General features: G+C 41.9%; 1 protein-coding gene across 1 annotated transcript in view; it reads right to left on the bottom strand.

The window, feature by feature from the left end:
- Positions 1 to 17,315, bottom strand: part of aff2 (AF4/FMR2 family, member 2) — a 161,829-nt gene that overhangs the window by 9,373 nt on the left and 135,141 nt on the right. The window contains exons 12-23 of the mRNA XM_055034084.1: positions 16,841 to 16,946; positions 16,619 to 16,769; positions 16,316 to 16,531; positions 14,740 to 14,932; positions 11,319 to 12,230; positions 11,116 to 11,231; positions 7,057 to 7,297; positions 6,702 to 6,835; positions 5,002 to 5,065; positions 4,400 to 4,536; positions 3,086 to 3,157; positions 1,282 to 1,375 (exon numbers count right to left, since the gene is read on the bottom strand). Coding sequence (XP_054890059.1) covers positions 1,282 to 1,375; positions 3,086 to 3,157; positions 4,400 to 4,536; positions 5,002 to 5,065; positions 6,702 to 6,835; positions 7,057 to 7,297; positions 11,116 to 11,231; positions 11,319 to 12,230; positions 14,740 to 14,932; positions 16,316 to 16,531; positions 16,619 to 16,769; positions 16,841 to 16,946 — 2,436 coding nt within the window. The remainder of the gene's footprint in view (positions 1 to 1,281; positions 1,376 to 3,085; positions 3,158 to 4,399; positions 4,537 to 5,001; positions 5,066 to 6,701; positions 6,836 to 7,056; positions 7,298 to 11,115; positions 11,232 to 11,318; positions 12,231 to 14,739; positions 14,933 to 16,315; positions 16,532 to 16,618; positions 16,770 to 16,840; positions 16,947 to 17,315) is intronic.

Here is a 17,315-nt window from a genome sequence, read left to right as displayed (position 1 = left end):
TCAAGTTGGACTCTTAAAAACGAAACAAAGACAAACAGCTGGTTCACCCAGAGACAGTAGCTGCACATCCATCAAACATCAAAGTACCCAAGTCAAAACTACAAAACAAAAAAAGCTGTATGGAAACACAAAAACATGTTTTTTATATATATAGAAAAGTTTTTCTGTGTCAGATAAAGTTTGTTTGAGGATCACGTTTAAAAGACAACACTGCAAAAAACACAAAATATTACCAAGTATTTTTGGTTAAATTTCCATTGAAAATATCACTTGAAATAAAACAATACTAACTTATAATGAACTTTTCTGCAAGCTAAATAAGTTTAAGTCAATAATTCCTTAATATTTATGAGAAAGTGAGTTCCAGTGGGAGATTGTTTTGTTTATAACATGGAAAAAATATATTAAATAAAATAATCTGCCAATGGAACTAATACTTTTGAATCAATATCAATTCATTATTTACTTACAATAAGCTCCAATGTCTTGCTGAAAATTTGCTTCTAAATTAGTTTGGTCTTATTTGAAATGCACCAACATATTTATATTAGTAATTAGACCAAGAATTGGTAAGATTTTTTTTTTTGCAGTGAAAGAACGTTTTCCCAGTTTCAACATGTAAAATATTCTGTAAGCAGAATATGTTTGGAAACATCGACATTCTGTATTTCAGCTCTCATTTCCTGACGTCTTGGAACTGCAACTTCTGAGAACCATTAGCCGGCTAAACGAGTTACGGATCTGCTCTGTTGTTCTGCAGAGTGAAGCGCTCTGTCAACACGTCCCTGTATGTAAACAGGCTGCGCCACTGAGCGCCCCGTCAGTCCCTTCCCAGAAATCCAATCCCATCAGTGTGAAACGCAGAGCTGTGTTAATGACATCCTCAGTAATTAATTCAACTAAATGCAATTAATCAAAACAAGCACATTAAACCGCAACAATCCACTGCCATGATGGATGGAGCTAATTAATGTGTTAATATTAAAAGAAAAAGGAACGGAATTTCACAACGGCATGAAAAATTAATGCACAGGCAGCGTGGAAATGGATCTGAGACGTGTGTGTGTGTGTGTGTGTGTGTGTGCGTGTGTGTGTGCGTGTGTGAGTGTGAGTGTGTGTGTGCGTGTGTGTGTGTGTGTGTGTGTGTGTGTGGGTGTGAGTGTGTGTGTGCGTGTGTGTGTGTGTGTGCGGTCGGCTTCGCTCGGTCTGTCATGGAGGCAGACGATGAGAGACGGGGAAGGAAATCAACTCTGTGTCCAATTGTGTGTGTTGAGTTGATACCTTGAAGTACTCCATGAGCGAGCGCGAGTACTTGACAGCGTGGTCTTTCTTCAGATGGAACATCCTCAGATACAGCAGAGACAGACAGCGGTTGCTATGGGAACACAAACGTTGGGAGGCGGATGAGTTGCCAGTACAGACGCCTCCATTCAAACTTTCTGCTAGTCTAATCATTTAAAAATGTGTAAACGTACGATTAACTCGGACGCTAGTTTGTCTTTGTTGCTTGTAAGTTTGTTCTGTCTTATTGCATCAAGATATTTGCACTAGAAAATAGACAAAATAAAAATACTAAGAAACATGTTGTGTTTTTGCAGAGACATGATTGCTTTTAACAGATTCATCAGTTTGAAGTTCAGGTCTGGGAACTTGAATTAGAAACTCACAGCTTGTCATTGTTTCCCTACTGCATTATATGACGTGACGCAGAGGTTTATTTCTCATAGCAAAACAAGAAACCCAAGGTCAAACTTGACCTTGGGGTCAAACAGTCAACACACTACAACCATTAGATTATGCTGGATGGTTTTTGTTCAATCACAAATACAGGGCATTATAAGAAAATTTTCAAACCTCCAAAACTGACTGACTGGTTTGATTGTTACTTTGTTTCCTTCCTCTATTTGGTTTCATGAACGCATCAATTAATGTCTAAATATTTAAACGTTTCTGTTTAGAGGTGCTATTTCACTACTTCTGTGTAAGGAAACCTCTTTGTTAAAGGGTAAGCACGACTTAGAGCTGTACTGATGTTGGCATGTTGATGCAGTTAGAGCATCACAGACCAAAAATAAAATGCCAATACAAAAAGCTTTTAATTGTGACTTTCATCTTTATTACGATAAATACAACAAAACATCAAGATAAATATTTTAGCTTTTGGCTGACAAGGGCGATTGCCGGTAAATTAAAGGTACAAAGCAGCACATTGATTGCCATAATGTTATTTTTTGTATCTTTTATATATATATGCACATTTGTTTCTATATCATATTTCAGTTTGATTTGTGAAGCGGCTCTCGTAACACTGGGTGTTTCTTCAGTATTCCAACTGCTTTCCTGACTATTACTGGTGCTGACTATTACTGGTGCTGTTCACTTTGGTCAGACATGTTCATCTCAGCAATTAACACTTTTGTTGTAAAAACAAAACAGGCTGATTCATGTAAAAGCAGCTCCCGCCTCCTGCTAAGTACAGTGGAGAACCTGTGATGCTTTGGGATCGTTTCTCTTCCAAAGCCCAGGAGAAACTCGAGGCAAAATGAAAACTGCAGATGCAACAGGAAACTGATGGGTTATCTTTAGGTGTTTAAGCAGGATAATTAGCCTAAAACATGAGGTCTGATCAATATCTATATGGCTCACGACACATAAAATTAACCTTCCTGCAAGGTTAACTCAGAGCTAAGACCTTAATCCTGTAAAGAAAAACATCTTAAGTCAGGATAAAAATGTGACCTTTCACCCTGTGGTATTCTCTTGGCAAGAAGAGGATAAGCCATCAAAGGTGGGGGTAAAACCCCCCACTAATTTCTTGGAGTGTTTACTGAATAAATTGCAGAATAAAATATTTGTTTTTTGCTCTTAGACTCTAATTTAGTCAAATTCAAGTATATGTTATGCAAATGACCAACAGTCATGATTTGAGAGAACTGCGACCACTAGATGGCGGCAAAAATAATCTAAATATGAACCTAAAACGTGCTGAATTTACTTAAACAGGCACTTATGGTGCATGTTCATCACACTGCCTGTGTGCTTGTTTGAAAAGTGATAAAAAATGACTTGAAGAGAAGGATTGTACCACAGAACAGCTAGCCTCTTCTCCAAGACGGTGGCTGAGTGGCTGGTGAAGTTCTTCAACCTCATGGCGTACCTGCAGGAAAGAGAAGCTCGTCACTCCTCTGCTGGTCACAGATTCATTTCAGGGAAGTTCAGAAACACAAAACTGAGAAGAGTTTTTCCAGAATCATTTGTAGCAAACATCAAGCAAAAACACAACTTTTCATCTGAAAAAGACATCGAAGAAGTAACTTCTTTGCTCTTTACTGATCGTTGAAGACAAATTCTCATCATTTCCACAATCATCCTCCTTAAAGAGCAGCCAAAGGTGAAACCACCGATCTGCTCCTCCCAGCGACTCTGTGTCTTGCTCGAGGACACTTCAGCGCGACGGATGAGTGCAGATGAGCGGATCTTGAACCCCAGCTCTCAAGCTAAATGGCCGTCTCCCTCTTCACGGCCCTGAGCCTCTCAGACCGAGCCACTCATTTATTATTCACCGTTTGCTCTCTCTGAGTTGCACTCGCTGGCTTCGCAAGCTGGCAGAGCTCAAAGGAGCAAACCCTGAGATCTGGCTAATTTACAGAGATTAGCCACCTTGTAGGTGTGTGAAGGGCTGGAACATAACAAAAAAGACTCTGATCTGAAGAGTCCAGCTGGTTGCATGTAGGCATGCATGCTAAATTAGTGCTCATTAAAAGGGCATTGCTTTAATTTGCCATTTGTGGAGGAATGGATGCAAATTTACACGGCCACAGGAGCCATTTCATCAGGTAGGAAAAGATCACTTGTTGCTATGAATTATATGTATTTATTTTGCAATACAAAAAAATATAGATCGTAACTGCACTACTGGACACTACAGCAGTATTTCATTTTATTTCCTGCTTATTGCATTAGAAACTACAAACAATGTCCAAATGTTTCAGGTAAACAGACGAGTTCTTGTAAATCGTCCAGAAGTCAGCCATTGTATGTCGCCAAGTTAGCAATAATTACCATAGTGTTGCCATCTTAGCGACCGTGTTAAATTTTGCAACTTTTCAGACAATTCATTCGGTATTATCAGATAAGGTTTTTTAAAGACCGGTGAACTAATTATACACAAATAAACCATAAAACGAAGTGAATCCCAATAAAAGGAATGGAGAATAAAGTCCATCCAATTAGCCAAAGATTGGACTTTAAAGATAAAATCTCTTTAACTCCTGGGCCCAAAGAGGCATTTGTGCTTGCAGTCTTTCAAATATTGATGTTGCTGTGAATGTTGTGCAGTTCTAGTAAAAGTCAAATGTTGCCTGATTCCCGTTGGCTTCTTTCTGTCGTTGAACCGTACCTGATGAGCTCCACCGTCTCTGAGTACATGGTGTACGGCGATTTGGCCTCCAGTGGATCTCGCTCCATGGCGTTCCCACACTCTATGAAGGAGAGGGCGCCGTCTGCGTAGTTCACCGCTTTCCCAAATTTGTCCGTCTGCAGAACACGGCGGAGGAAGGTGACAGAGATGAAATGACGGAGAAGACAGAAGAGGCAAGAGCCGGAACGAGCTTTGAATAATCTCCCCCTAAGATGCAAATCCCCCGATAAATCTGAGGAAAAGATGCATACACGTAGCATAAATAACAAGTTCAATAAATCTGACTTCATTGTTTTGGGAGGATCCGATAATTCTTTTGATATTGTTTAATCCTGCAGACATCATCACTCTTTGAGCACAACCCCCCCCTTGGAGACAAACGCTGTAATAAATAACACAAATTATAGCGTGCAGGCCTCGATGCTAAATAGATTTGCATTGTGCAGAGACTGAAAGCCTGTATATGATTACAGTATACTAAACGCGGTGTACTTTGAAACCCATCTAACACTGTCTGAGCCCGATTGTGGATCATTCCCTGATTGATTTTCAGCAAAGCGTGAAGCCGTTCAACATCTTACCAAAGCATCGGCCTTGTGCTTCAGCCTCTTTGCTTCCTGCATGTAGTACTCTGCACTGTGGACTCTGGAAAACAACGAAAACAAGAACACAACTCGTGTCTGCACAGACCAGTATCCAAACAGAAAGGCTCGAATCCTCCAGAATGATGGAGTGATTTACATAATCACCGGCTCCACAGAAGCCTGCTTGTGTACACACACCTCAGGCTCGGTGTAACCTTAGAACGACAGCAAAACACGCTCCATGAATAATGCAGAGGCAAGAAAATAAGTACGGAGATGTATCATCTGTCCAGATTTAACAGAACTGGACTAGCGTAGATGTAGTTAACGCTGCTTCATGATAACAGGCCATATTCTGGCTCTTGTTTGGTCTAACTAGCAGGAGTACGAAACGGTACAATGTCACTTCCCTAAAATAATGACCTAAACAATGCTTTACCAAAAGTGATGTTGACAAAAATATCACGTCCTTTTGTTGCGAAAATTGATTTAGGCAAAAAATAAACAAAAAAAAAATCCTTTTGGCAAAAAATGGTTTAAGTGTGACGATATTTTGGTTTTGATCCAATACCTAATATTTTCATGGCCAGGATTGATGACAATACTGGCCAATACTTTTTATTGTTTTAGATTGATACATCAAACTTTAAACATTTAGATGTTTTTGTGGTTTTTCCTTTGAATTATATTGTTGAAACTTTAGAGAGAAATTTGAATTATGTCTGGAAGGTACATTAATAACATCCTAAGATAAATAGAAACAACAGGATAGCAGAACAAGTTTGTGTGCATTTTTTTTCCAAAATAAAACAAAATGATCTGATGAAAGAAAATCCAAAAATTGTATCTTTGTTGGTAGAACACATTACAAACAAAAATTAAAATTTCATAATTTGAAACTTAAGTATTGATTTTACCACATTGTGTATCGACATTGAGTCACAGCTTGGGATGATGGTTGATCATCTCCAAAGCGCCACATGTTGTAGATCCCAGGGCGACAGTGAGCCTTTTCAATGAAAAATGTGTCTTTACCTAATAGTGGGGACGGTTTAAGATGTGTTGAATTGAATGAGATGTTCATCAGGATGTTGCCCAACTTTCCTCCTGACTTGTGTTTTTCTTTCAAAAACTCTGCCACAAACTCCTGAGGTCTTCACAGAACAACTGGTTTTATCTTGTACACCAGTGGGCAGCCAGGGTAAATCTGAGAGCAACTTGTAGCTCTGGGTTTTATTTAGGTGGATTAATGTTCAGGGGTCTAAAATGTGCTGCTTTATGTCTGTTTTATAAAATTCCAATAAATTAAATTGCAGTTTGTGGTTTCAAAGTGACATAATGAGAAAAAAAATCCAAGAGCTCCACTGCATAAAAACACACAAAATCTTGCCAAGTATTTTTGGTCTAGTTTCCAATGTTACAAATCAAGTGAAACTAGTAATTTATTATCAATATTACTGAATTATTGACTTAAGCTCCTATATATCGATGAAACGTTACTTGTAGGTTTTGTCTTATTTTGAGTGTACCAGGATGTTTGCACTGGAAACATGAGCAGAAAGGCTCTGCACATGGCAAACCAAAGCAGACAGTGTTCCGCTCTGCCTCAGTTTTCCAGATGAAACTGTCTTCACAGGAGAGCAGCTAATGTGCCGGCATGTTGCTGAACTCTCATATTTGCGTGAGCGTCTACTCACGTGTCGGTGAACGACAGTCTCGGTCTTCGCGGGTCGGACTGGTCCATCATCACCTCGGACCACACCTCGGAGTCCGAGTGGCCGTTGGCATGGTAACCATCTCCGCCAGGTTTATCGCAGTGGGCGTCCATGTCCTGAGGTGGAGAGGCCATTGATATTCATAGTTTCAACAATAAAAATCTGCATGACAATTAGCTGGCCACTTAAACGCTGCCCTTGTCCTTCCACTTAGTTTTAACGGCACAGCCACGTTACTGCCCTCTGAGTGTGCCATTAAACCTACAGGTCCTGCATTACCAGGTTGTGAATAAATCCAGGCCATTTCATATTCGCTGACCTACAGGGGAACACTTACCCCGCCGTTTCTACTGTGCGCCGTTGCTTTCCCTTCGCCCCGTCGGTGTCTGTGCGACGGAGCGGCGGCGGTGGCAGAGGACGCCGAGCAGGGCAGCATCCCCACCGCACCGGCCTCCTCGGCGAGGGAGGGGCCGCCGTCGCAGGCCCGCTTACGGGGCGGCTCGTCGGACAGCGGCGACAGCAGCGGGGGCAGCAGCTTGTCGTCACGCCGCCGGGTCTGCTTCCTGTTCAGAGAGCCGCTGAACGGCAACAACAAGACGACGAAGATGAATTCATACGTTCTTATTACTGGTCACTTGTGTTTATATACTGAAAAAAAGTAAAAAAAAGTTTTATGAGTGTAAAAAATTTGACACCCCAAATCCATTTCAACCAAGAGTGAAAAATTGAATACATCATGTGATGGTGAAGTTTAACATGAAACTGAAAAGTTTCTAACAAGAAACAGACTGAAAGCACTAAGACATGAGACACAAATTATGCTAAAATAATTAGCATAATTATTTTATGTAGCAATTACTGACGAGTGAGAAAAAAAACATCTATGTCGATGTTTCTTTACATATTTTTCAGCTTTGCCTGTGGGTTTGTCAAGGCTGTGTATAGCCAGAAGCAAATGCTGTTTGGGGGACAGAGAGTGGAACAGCAGCATATTAAACGAACCTTGAGGAGAAAACCCTGAGTGGAAAAATTCCTGGAGGAGCTTAAAACAACCAGACAAAACTGATCATCATCAGTCCAACTTCTCCTCACTGGATCAATCGAAGTCATCAAGAGATTTAAATATCACATTTGGAAAACCATTTCACGGCTTCTAAAACTGTACTTTTCCTCCCCTTGCTGCACATTCCTTATTATTCCCTCGCCCGCCTCGTTGGAGCTCCGGTGACTCATATTGTTTGCAACACAAGTGATAATATTTTTATGTTTTTCCTCTCCCTGGAAACTCTGGGGGGTTTGATGCAGCGAGAAAGTTGCTGAGCTCACAGAACAGGGCCCCAGGCACCGACATTAGAGATGATATACAAAATAAGGCAGACAAAGACTAATTACTTGCAGTAGAGAGAGAGAGAGTGTGTGTGGGGTTATTTGAGCATGTGTGTATGCCTTTGTGCCTGCGTGCAGCAAAACTGATGTGTGTTTTGGATCTACTAATTTGCATGCGTAAGGTGTTAAGTTTTCTCCTCCCTAACAGGATTTTTTTTTTTCTCTGTATATCTTGTTGAGTTATATACTCACAGTAATATATGGCTTTATGATCAACAAGCTCTTTTATTGCTCTTTTGTTCCAAACACTGAGACAAATCTAATACGAAGAGATAAAGCTGCTTCATTTTTATATATGGGCGAGTGTGGGGAGGTTCAAACCAACGCTGCCTTAAGTGAGAATATAATTCATATATAATTAACTGACTAGTCAGTTTTATTCACCACACCCAGGCTGATGATTTTAAGACTTAAAAACGAAGAAACTGCTTAAACTGGCCCCGTCTGACAACCTGAAGTAGGCAAAGAGAAGCTTCCTAGCAGAGGCCGACACACTGAAAGCTTACAGGACGGCTGGGCAAGATGGACTTAAAATTTTATCGCAATATGTTGTGGTACGATTGTGACAAAGCTACAGATCCTTATAAAAAGAAAAATCTATATGATGTTTAAAACTGTATGGTTGTGACTCTATGGCAAAGCAACTATAGTGTCACAAATCCAAATATTTTTCTTGAAAAATATTTCCACGTACAATAAGCTGCAGGATGAAACTTGCTCAAAAAGAGTGTGGTTTATATCACTAGCTAATGCTACATGGCTAGCATTGAGATGCTAACCATATTAGCAAATGATCACCTAGGCTAACTCCTTTTAGCACAACTTGAACACATCGGCAGTGTTTCCCACGGTCTGAGATAATTTCTAAAAAAGTATCCCCTAATAGGCCAAGAGCAGCAGCCTTGTTGTCCACTGTTAGTGGATGACGTCTGTACGTCACATTTACGGGCGTACCAGAAACGTGCAAATACAAAGGTTCCACTAGGAACTTTCACACGTAAAAAAAATACCAATATGCAATTGATCACGGTAAAATTTATAAAGCTAACTATTTAACTGCTCCATGCATTCTGACTTGGAAAGGAGATCATCTGAACCATTTAAGTGTGAAACCGAGGAGGAAAACGTGTTTCACTTTTGGTGTATTCACAGTTCATCTTCAGTTGTAAAACCGTACGGCAATGTTTTCCTGAGGTAGATCTGAGTCCTTCCTGAGCATCAGAGTGATCAGTCCAGCCAGGGAAACACCTGCCAAACGTCCCAGGAAGCTGCTGACTGAGCCTGATGATCTCATCGCCCTGTTCGCAGCTTTCCACCGAAAAGCTTCCCGGATGATAAACAGAGCGAGGTGACAATCACACAGTGTCACAGGTTCAACCCCCGGTCACCCATCCTCCTCCCCCGCGCCTCTTTAAGACGCCCCAGATGCTATAAAAATATTTCCTCTGTAGCTGTCACACAGGAGCTTATTTACAGCGACAGGCAGCCTAGTCTGTTTTTAAATAATTCACACAGAGAGCTGAAATTCACGCTTTGTCATTCCTGTGTCACATTGTGAATGAAAGTCGCCTTGTGTGGCAGCTTCATTGGGGCGGTGAGAAATATGAAGCGCTGCCAAAAAGACCCGCTCAGCATTAAAGTCATCGGATAACCTCTCTGCCTGCCGCTCCCCTGGGGACGGCTCGCTCTGCACGGGGACCAGACCGAAAGCGCTGTCTTCCAGTTCACACGAATCGCTAACACGCCACAGATGACACCTATGACAGAAGGTGTCATCTGTGGTGAAGCCTCTTTACACCACAAGAGGAGTTGAAACAAGGAGCCGAGGACCTGATCTCAGAATGAGGGAACCCAGGCGGCAGGGGCTAAAGTACGAAGAGAAACTTGGGTTGTTTTTTGTTTTGTTTTTTAGAGGGAAGTAAAAGTGAAGTCCAAAAGAACACAAAACAAACCTGAATGTTGTTCTCATCCAACTGAACGTGGCAAGAAGTACTGGTTTAGTACAACAGAGTATAGAATCAGAGATGCACAGAAATTTGGGCAGATATTGATATCCGATGTTTAGGCATGTAACATGTAATTAATCAATCACATGATACATTAAAATGATTTTAATTTGCATGATTTATTGTTTTTCTCTTTGTCCTCTTTACCAGCTAACTAACTGGTTGTTAAAAGTCTTCTGGTGCTTTAGAAACGACATAATACTCTCTGATATTTAAATGTGTTAAATGTTCAGTACAATTTAAAGTTTATTCATCTGTGAGAACCTGTTCTTGCATTGTTTGTCATTTCCATTATATTACTTGAAAATGGTGTCAAATAACCATATTATCATTTATCTCAATAACTTCTGGGACAATTTATCATCCAGTAAGATCTGTTATCATGACTGACATACCAATGTTAACATTTGTGTTATGACTGCTAACCAATAATTACCTATGTCACATATATTCTATACATTGGATACATTTCCCTGCCCTTTCTAAACTGTGAAACAACACAGATATTACATTGATATTACTTCTCTGCTTCATTTAAACACAGACAATCTGGTGCTAATTTACCGTCATGGTGACCAAACAAAACCCACATGACCATCTTCCTCCAGAAATAAACACCAACAAGATGGAAATAAACATTGCTTGTCAAAATCGACTCCGTTTGACTTATTGTCCCCATGTACTGTAGTGTAGATTTGCAGAGTTTATTTGACCACTACTTGTTTGTGTCTGAATTCGCATTTATCTACTTGATATTTACCACAATTTTTATTTATAAATGTCAGTTATTGTAGTTAATATGAGCATCTCTTAACTTTTAATCATCGCACCTTATGGCTTTACATCAGTTTTGTTTTTTGTGTGAGTTATTATTTTCCCTAATAAATGTCAGCTTGTCTGTAAGCCGGGAGTCCAAACCTGAGGACCAGCAGTAGTACATAGGTTCTCCTAACTGATTGATTGATTGATTGATTGATGTCTGATGTTCCCACATCAGAACTTACTCTGCAGAGCTGCTCTTGTGGTTGTGTATTGGAGAGATGCATGGTGGGAGGAGCAGGCAGTCTTTGTCCAGCCGCAGCTTCTTATTACACTTGAGCGACGTTTCTCCGTGGTCCAACTGAGAACAGAGGACAGAGAGGGTTAGCTGAGAAACGACTGAACGATTTGGGGATTAACATGGCCGTAGTTCAATCCGTGTCGGCACCTTGTGTTTCCTCTTGCTCTTGCTGGTGTGTTTTTCTGAGGGAGCCAACATGTTTGCGGCCGCCAGCCTCCTGTGTTTACCTCCGCTCTCCAGTCTCTCCGTCCGCCCAGCCAGCCTGGGATTGCCCTGCTCCTGCCCAGCGGGGTTATCCAGTACCCCCATACCCTGACTAATCTTCTCTCGGTCCCTCGCCACAGTCCTCTCCCTTTCCCCAAATCCAAACCTCTCCCGGTCGTCTCTCTCCGCCTGCCTCTCCCTCTCTCCTTGCCTTTCTTTGTCCTTCACTAAACGCTCATTTTCTTCTTCTTGTCTCTCCCCTTTCATCAGCTTCTGCCTCTCCCTGTCCCTCCCCGCGTACCCTTCCCGTTCTACAACTACAATCCTGGCTCTTTCCCCTGCCGTCTGCCCCGGCACTTTGCTCAGGAAGCTCAAGTCGATTTTCACCCACAAACTCTGAACCTGGTGATATTCCCTCAGAGGGGACAGGGGCGCGTCGTGTCCCGCATTTGACGGTGGTGAAGGAGGCTCCGCATCCTTCCCCTGCCCTCCGGACCCTCCGGGATCTGGAACAGAGTTCCCAAAGGAAGCACCTATGTTGCCAATGCTCAACAGGTTGCCGTTGCCGACACCACCGCCGTCTTTGACTCGGAGTCCAGTTCCGGTGAACACGCCCAGACTTCCCGCCCCTGCGGCAGAGCCAAGGCACGGGAGCAGAGGCGCGTGGCTGTGCGCGTTGGCCAGCATCTGGGCGCTGATGGACGAGCGCGTCGTCTGGGCTGGCAGAGACGGGATCTTGGTGGCTTCCTCGCCGTCCGACTGGCATTCCGACGAGGAGGAGGAGGAATCCGTTTCGATGAATTCCCTGGACTTCGGTGTGGTTTTGGTGCTGGGACCTCTGTGTTTCCTCTTATCCTGTTACATGGATCAACAGCAAAAACAAACAAAAGAAAGAAGCAGAGGGACATTTTGTCAGTCATATGAAATTCCACATAGTTTCACTCATTTCCCTCGGAACAGGCATGTCCTTTCATTTTGGGTCACATCAAGATCATGACTCTTGTCAAAGAGACGGTTGCGGCAAAATTTATTGATACAACTCATTAAACTGCTTCAATATTAATAAATAGCTGTTCAATAAGTACTTCTTAAAGGGGCAGTATCATGTAAAAATCAACGTTTTTGAGCTTTACATCATGCTATTTCATTCTCTCTTCAAAAACATTGCTGGAGTGTTGCCTTGATTCGTTCGTGAAAAACAGAGTTGGACCTGGCTCTGCCTTCGAGGACGAAGCTCCTTGACGCAGGAGCTTTGCATCATCACAGAGCAGAAGTTTTCAAAGAGTCAAAGACCCAAGGCGCTAATTCACAAGTCAATGCAGCACTTTAACAAATGAAGGCAATATAGTTAAGAATGCTATAAAATGGTTCAATATACCTGGTAAACACATCATACTGTCGCTTTAAAATAAAAAATATTGAACATCTTTTCCTTTGTGATTGTTTTAGTAATTTATTTCTTTTTACAATCATAAATCGCAGATCTTGTGGAGCTAATTTAGAAATATTTACAAGAAATTATTATTATTTTTTTTAACCAGACATATCGATCACAAACTATAACTTGACATCAAGTTAGGTTGAGACAGCAGAAGAAACGCGCTGCCATCCACATGTAGGCATTGTTGTGTAAATTCACAACAAGATGTGAATTTACAATAAATTCACATCTTTACATTAGCGCGGAAAAGTGCGGCAATCTGTTAATTTTGCATGAGAAACCGATTGATGTAATTTGGAAGTTTATATATTAAAATGCTTTGATCAATACAATAATAGTAATCTTGAAGTTTGTATTTTATATGTCCCTCTGTAGACTAGAGGAACGTATAAAAATCCTGACCGTCACGTGTTTCTTAGAAAAGAGCCCAGCCACAGTGATTAACCACGAACTGATGCACTCCTAAACTCCCCAACAAAAGAGATCAGCTGTAGACAAACATTATAATCAAAAACAAAGTCTGTAACTGGCTCACCAAACGTGATAATATCATGCAAATTATGCGGCACAAGTTGCCAGCTTGTTCTACTAATCTGTGAAGTGAAAAGAAACATGCTTTGGCTGTGCGACTCCGGATGTCACCGCCGTTCAGAGCGCACGAGTCACACGGCCGAGCGGACGGCCGTCTGTTTGGCACATGCAAATTAAAAGACGCGTCTAATGTTTCTCATCTACCAGCTCCTTCATAGATGAGTTTGCTTTTGTTTAGAAGAAAAGCATGTTTATGAATCCTCGCTGCTTTGAGTTGAGATTTGCTCCAGTGAAAGAAACAGAGATGTACTTTTATGACAAAGATGTAAAACTTTGCTGCGTTTAATGTATTAAAAGTATTCAAGCTTTGGATATTTTATTGTTTTGTCACTTTAGAACCACATTGGCAGTTTTGTATCACAAACAAGTTGTAGTGAGGTATTTCAAAAGTTGTTTTCTAACTTTTTGGCATCTTTCCTGTCCCAGCTGCAGAAATTCAAATGCATGTTTTATCTGTATGTGGTTGAATCTTGCATCATCATTTTAGATTTATAGTAGAAATGAAGCCTCAAAAATGTGTTTTTTTAGAAAAAAAAAACAAAAAAAACTTATCTAAAATCATAGAAGATTTGGATGTGCGTTCATTTTTCTTTATGAACACATCCAAGTTACTGAACACAAAACTGGTGCAATATGTTGAACATGTCAGCGTTTAATCATCAAAAATCTCATCACTAGCTGCTTTTACAGTCGCCATAAAATTGCACAAGTAGAATTATGAAAATAAATTTGCTTAATGGAAACACGTCAATTTAGAAAAAACCCTTCCGATAAAGAGATTTTGGGATGAGGTGGTTTTTCAGATGGATTTTGCAAAGCTGCAGTGAAAAATCTTTTCTTTGTGTCAAACAAGTTGCATGACCAACAACAGGATGCTACTACTGGCAGAACACGCAAAGGAGACGACAGGAAGTGGTAGGAAGATGATGGTACAAAGTTTTTTAATGACTTATCACATGATCAGGTTTATTCACTCATTTAATGGAAACATTGCATTTGAAAAATTGTTTTTGACATTAATGGAATGTTGACAAAGTTTTGTGCAAATTTGTCATGGAAATGCAGCAAATGACTCCTGATTTATCATGCCAATGCATTTTTTGTGAAAATTCAGCAAAACTTTTTTTCTGTTTTTTCATAAATTCAGGTTGAGCTAAGTAGCTAAAGCTATGATCTATGATTCTCATTTGAAAATGCCATCTTCATGCTGGAAACCAAAGCCTTTCTGTCAGAATGCATGAACAATCTGCTACACATGCCGGACCCGGTGCTGAGTTTTCCAGATGTTGGAAAGAGGCGGTGAGGCGTTTTGAGTGATGAGCCGACGCTGACCTGGTTCACAGTGACAGCAGGAAGAGGCGCGGGGGTCTGCTGCAGCGCTGCTGGTGGAGTGGCTGAACTGGTGGCGCTGCGAGGCTCTTTCCTGGGGGCTGACTTCCCACTGAGAGGCTTCCCCCGCAGCCTGGGGGGGTTCTGGTGCTCCAGGGGAGGCGGGGGCAACAGGTCCTTCTCTCTCGCCGCAGGGCTAGTTAGAGGAGACACAAACAACAGGAAGCGCAGCGCTCAGAGTTCAGATCAAGCCGGCAGCAAGGCGCGGCGACCCCGGTTACTGATCGCTGACAAACAGCTGAGCAAAATGTTTGCCTGGATTAACTCCGGGGGGCGAATGGGTGTTCGAAATGGAAAACTAGATAAATAAATGCAACGGGGTGAAATAATTGAAAACAGCATGTGTTTAACTGAACTAGTCTGGAAGTTTAGGATGCAAGAAAGGAGAGGAATAAGTGAGTAAGGGAGAGAGAAATGGGAAACAGGAAAGTGGTTTTGTTCTGTTAATTGGCCTGAAGTCAAGCTGAGCAACGAGTTCAATGTTGGTTCCACTAAATCCACTGTGGGAAATCACAATCCTAAAAAACTCAGACTAAATACTAATCCACTATATTATGCTTTGCACACACTCAACATCTGCAATCATTTCCTTGGATTATTGAGTTCTTTATAATGCATTTGAACTGCTTTGCGATGGTTATACAACATACAACTTCAGAGTTTCAAAAAGCAAGAAGTGTGTGTTTCCCAAAACCCTCCGTGGATCTACACTGACTAAAATCTCCAAGTAGCCATAGCTTCCAGCTCTGGGTGAATATTTGACCCTTTTCTAGTCAGAAATGGTAAAACTGGTTACGGTTGAATCTCGGTTTTTACTACAACCCATAAACAGGAAAAGGCCACAGCCATTCCTGAAGGTTAATGTTAGCCTGATTTATCCATTTCAAAACCAGCTTGAGAGAATGTGTGTGTTTGGGATTATGGTCTTGTTGATACACACATTTGTGTCCAAGTTTCAACCATTTTGACTAAACTTTCTGTTTCACATGAAAGGAAACGGCTAACAGGGTTTTTCTACAGGTTTTACCAACTCAAATTTAAGATGTTTTTAGAAGACCATTATGAATGAAATTTAAGATCTGTATCATGACAAAAGAAAAATCACATTTTACTAAGACATTTGCACCAGACCAAAAACACCTGGTAGGATTTTGTGTTTCTGCGGTGAAGCCGGGGTTAAATATCCAGCCACATGTCTTTGTCCTCTTATTTATGTGGCAATTTATGTTTTGATCTATTGACCAATAACAGAACAATAATCCTCATACTCATCAAAATATTCCAGGAACCCTCCTGTTGATGATGATCATCATCTGTTCGTTCTTCCTCTCTTTGGGAATTAAAAACTCCTGTCAACCTGAACAGTCTTTATTTGACTTTGTGTTAGTTGCCTGGTTGGATTGTGTTGAACTTTTTTAGCCTCCAGCAGTGATAATTCCCCATATGACTCGTGTTTTTGTCTAGACTCCTGCTGGTTCTGAGAGGCATAAGCAGTTGGCTTCGTCCTCTCCTCCGTTACCTGTGCTGGTTGGTCCGACTCCACGCCTGGTTCTGGTTCTCCTCCATGCTGCTGGACCTCTCGGCCCGGCGCGGCTGCTTCTTCCCGGTTGTGTTCCTCCTCGGCGCCGGGACCTCCTGCCCCGACAACAGGCCTGGCGACAGCCTCATCTTTGACCTCTGACCCTCCCCTGAGGCCTTCTGGCCCAGTTTGGTTTTGGCCTTCTCCCTGCCCGGGCTGAGCGGAGCAGAAACAACAGTTCACCTCTACTGACACTTTGCTGAGCGGCCGGCTGGGATTCCCTTTAAAAGAAAACACACGAACCAGAAGGCGCTCCTGCTGTCTTTGTGCTCCGCTGCGGGAGCAGTGGGAACAGGTGTGCTGCTGGACCCACAGGGCTTGGTCTTGGCAGTGGTTCCCACTCCTGGTGCTTCGTTCCCGGGAGAAAATGTCTGCGGATCCTGGCTGATGGAGCCTTAACAGATTTACCCAGGATTAGTTTTGTTTTTTAAAATCAAACCAAGATGTGTTTTGCTCTCCACTAACCTGAGCCATGATGCTCCTGCTGTGCAGGGACCAGCGGTTTGGTCTGAGCCTGGACTTTGTTCAGCCAGCTGTCCAGTTGCCACTTGTTAGTCGAAGGGGGCTCTGGCTGCAAAGAGCACAAAAAAAAGCAAAACAAAAAACCACAACTTCATTAATATTTCAGCAGGCGCTCTCCGCAGCTCCTGCACTTTATCAGAGCGGAATCATAACTAAATTTCCTTCGGTCATAAACAAGTGAGAAACTCGGCGCGCCTCTAAAAATAATGAAACCGTCTCCGGATGAAGAATCTTTACAGAGGAATGTAAAAGTATTGCGTTTCTTGTGGTTATTGTATCATGCTGTGCTGGAAGCTCTTTATTGCATATGTGGAAGCTGCGGCGCTGCCGTCGTTTTCTCCCCCCGTGTTTCTGCGTTTCTCCCAGTGTGTTAGACCGCATAAGCCTATAAAAGCAGGCAGCGTCGAGCCATTAAAAT

The sequence above is a fragment of the Poeciliopsis prolifica genome, unplaced genomic scaffold (assembly GCF_027474105.1).
Source record: "Poeciliopsis prolifica strain line A6 unplaced genomic scaffold, Auburn_PproV2 SCAFFOLD009, whole genome shotgun sequence".
Classification (NCBI taxonomy): domain Eukaryota; kingdom Metazoa; phylum Chordata; class Actinopteri; order Cyprinodontiformes; family Poeciliidae; genus Poeciliopsis; species Poeciliopsis prolifica.
This window is presented reverse-complemented; position numbering and strand designations above follow the sequence as displayed.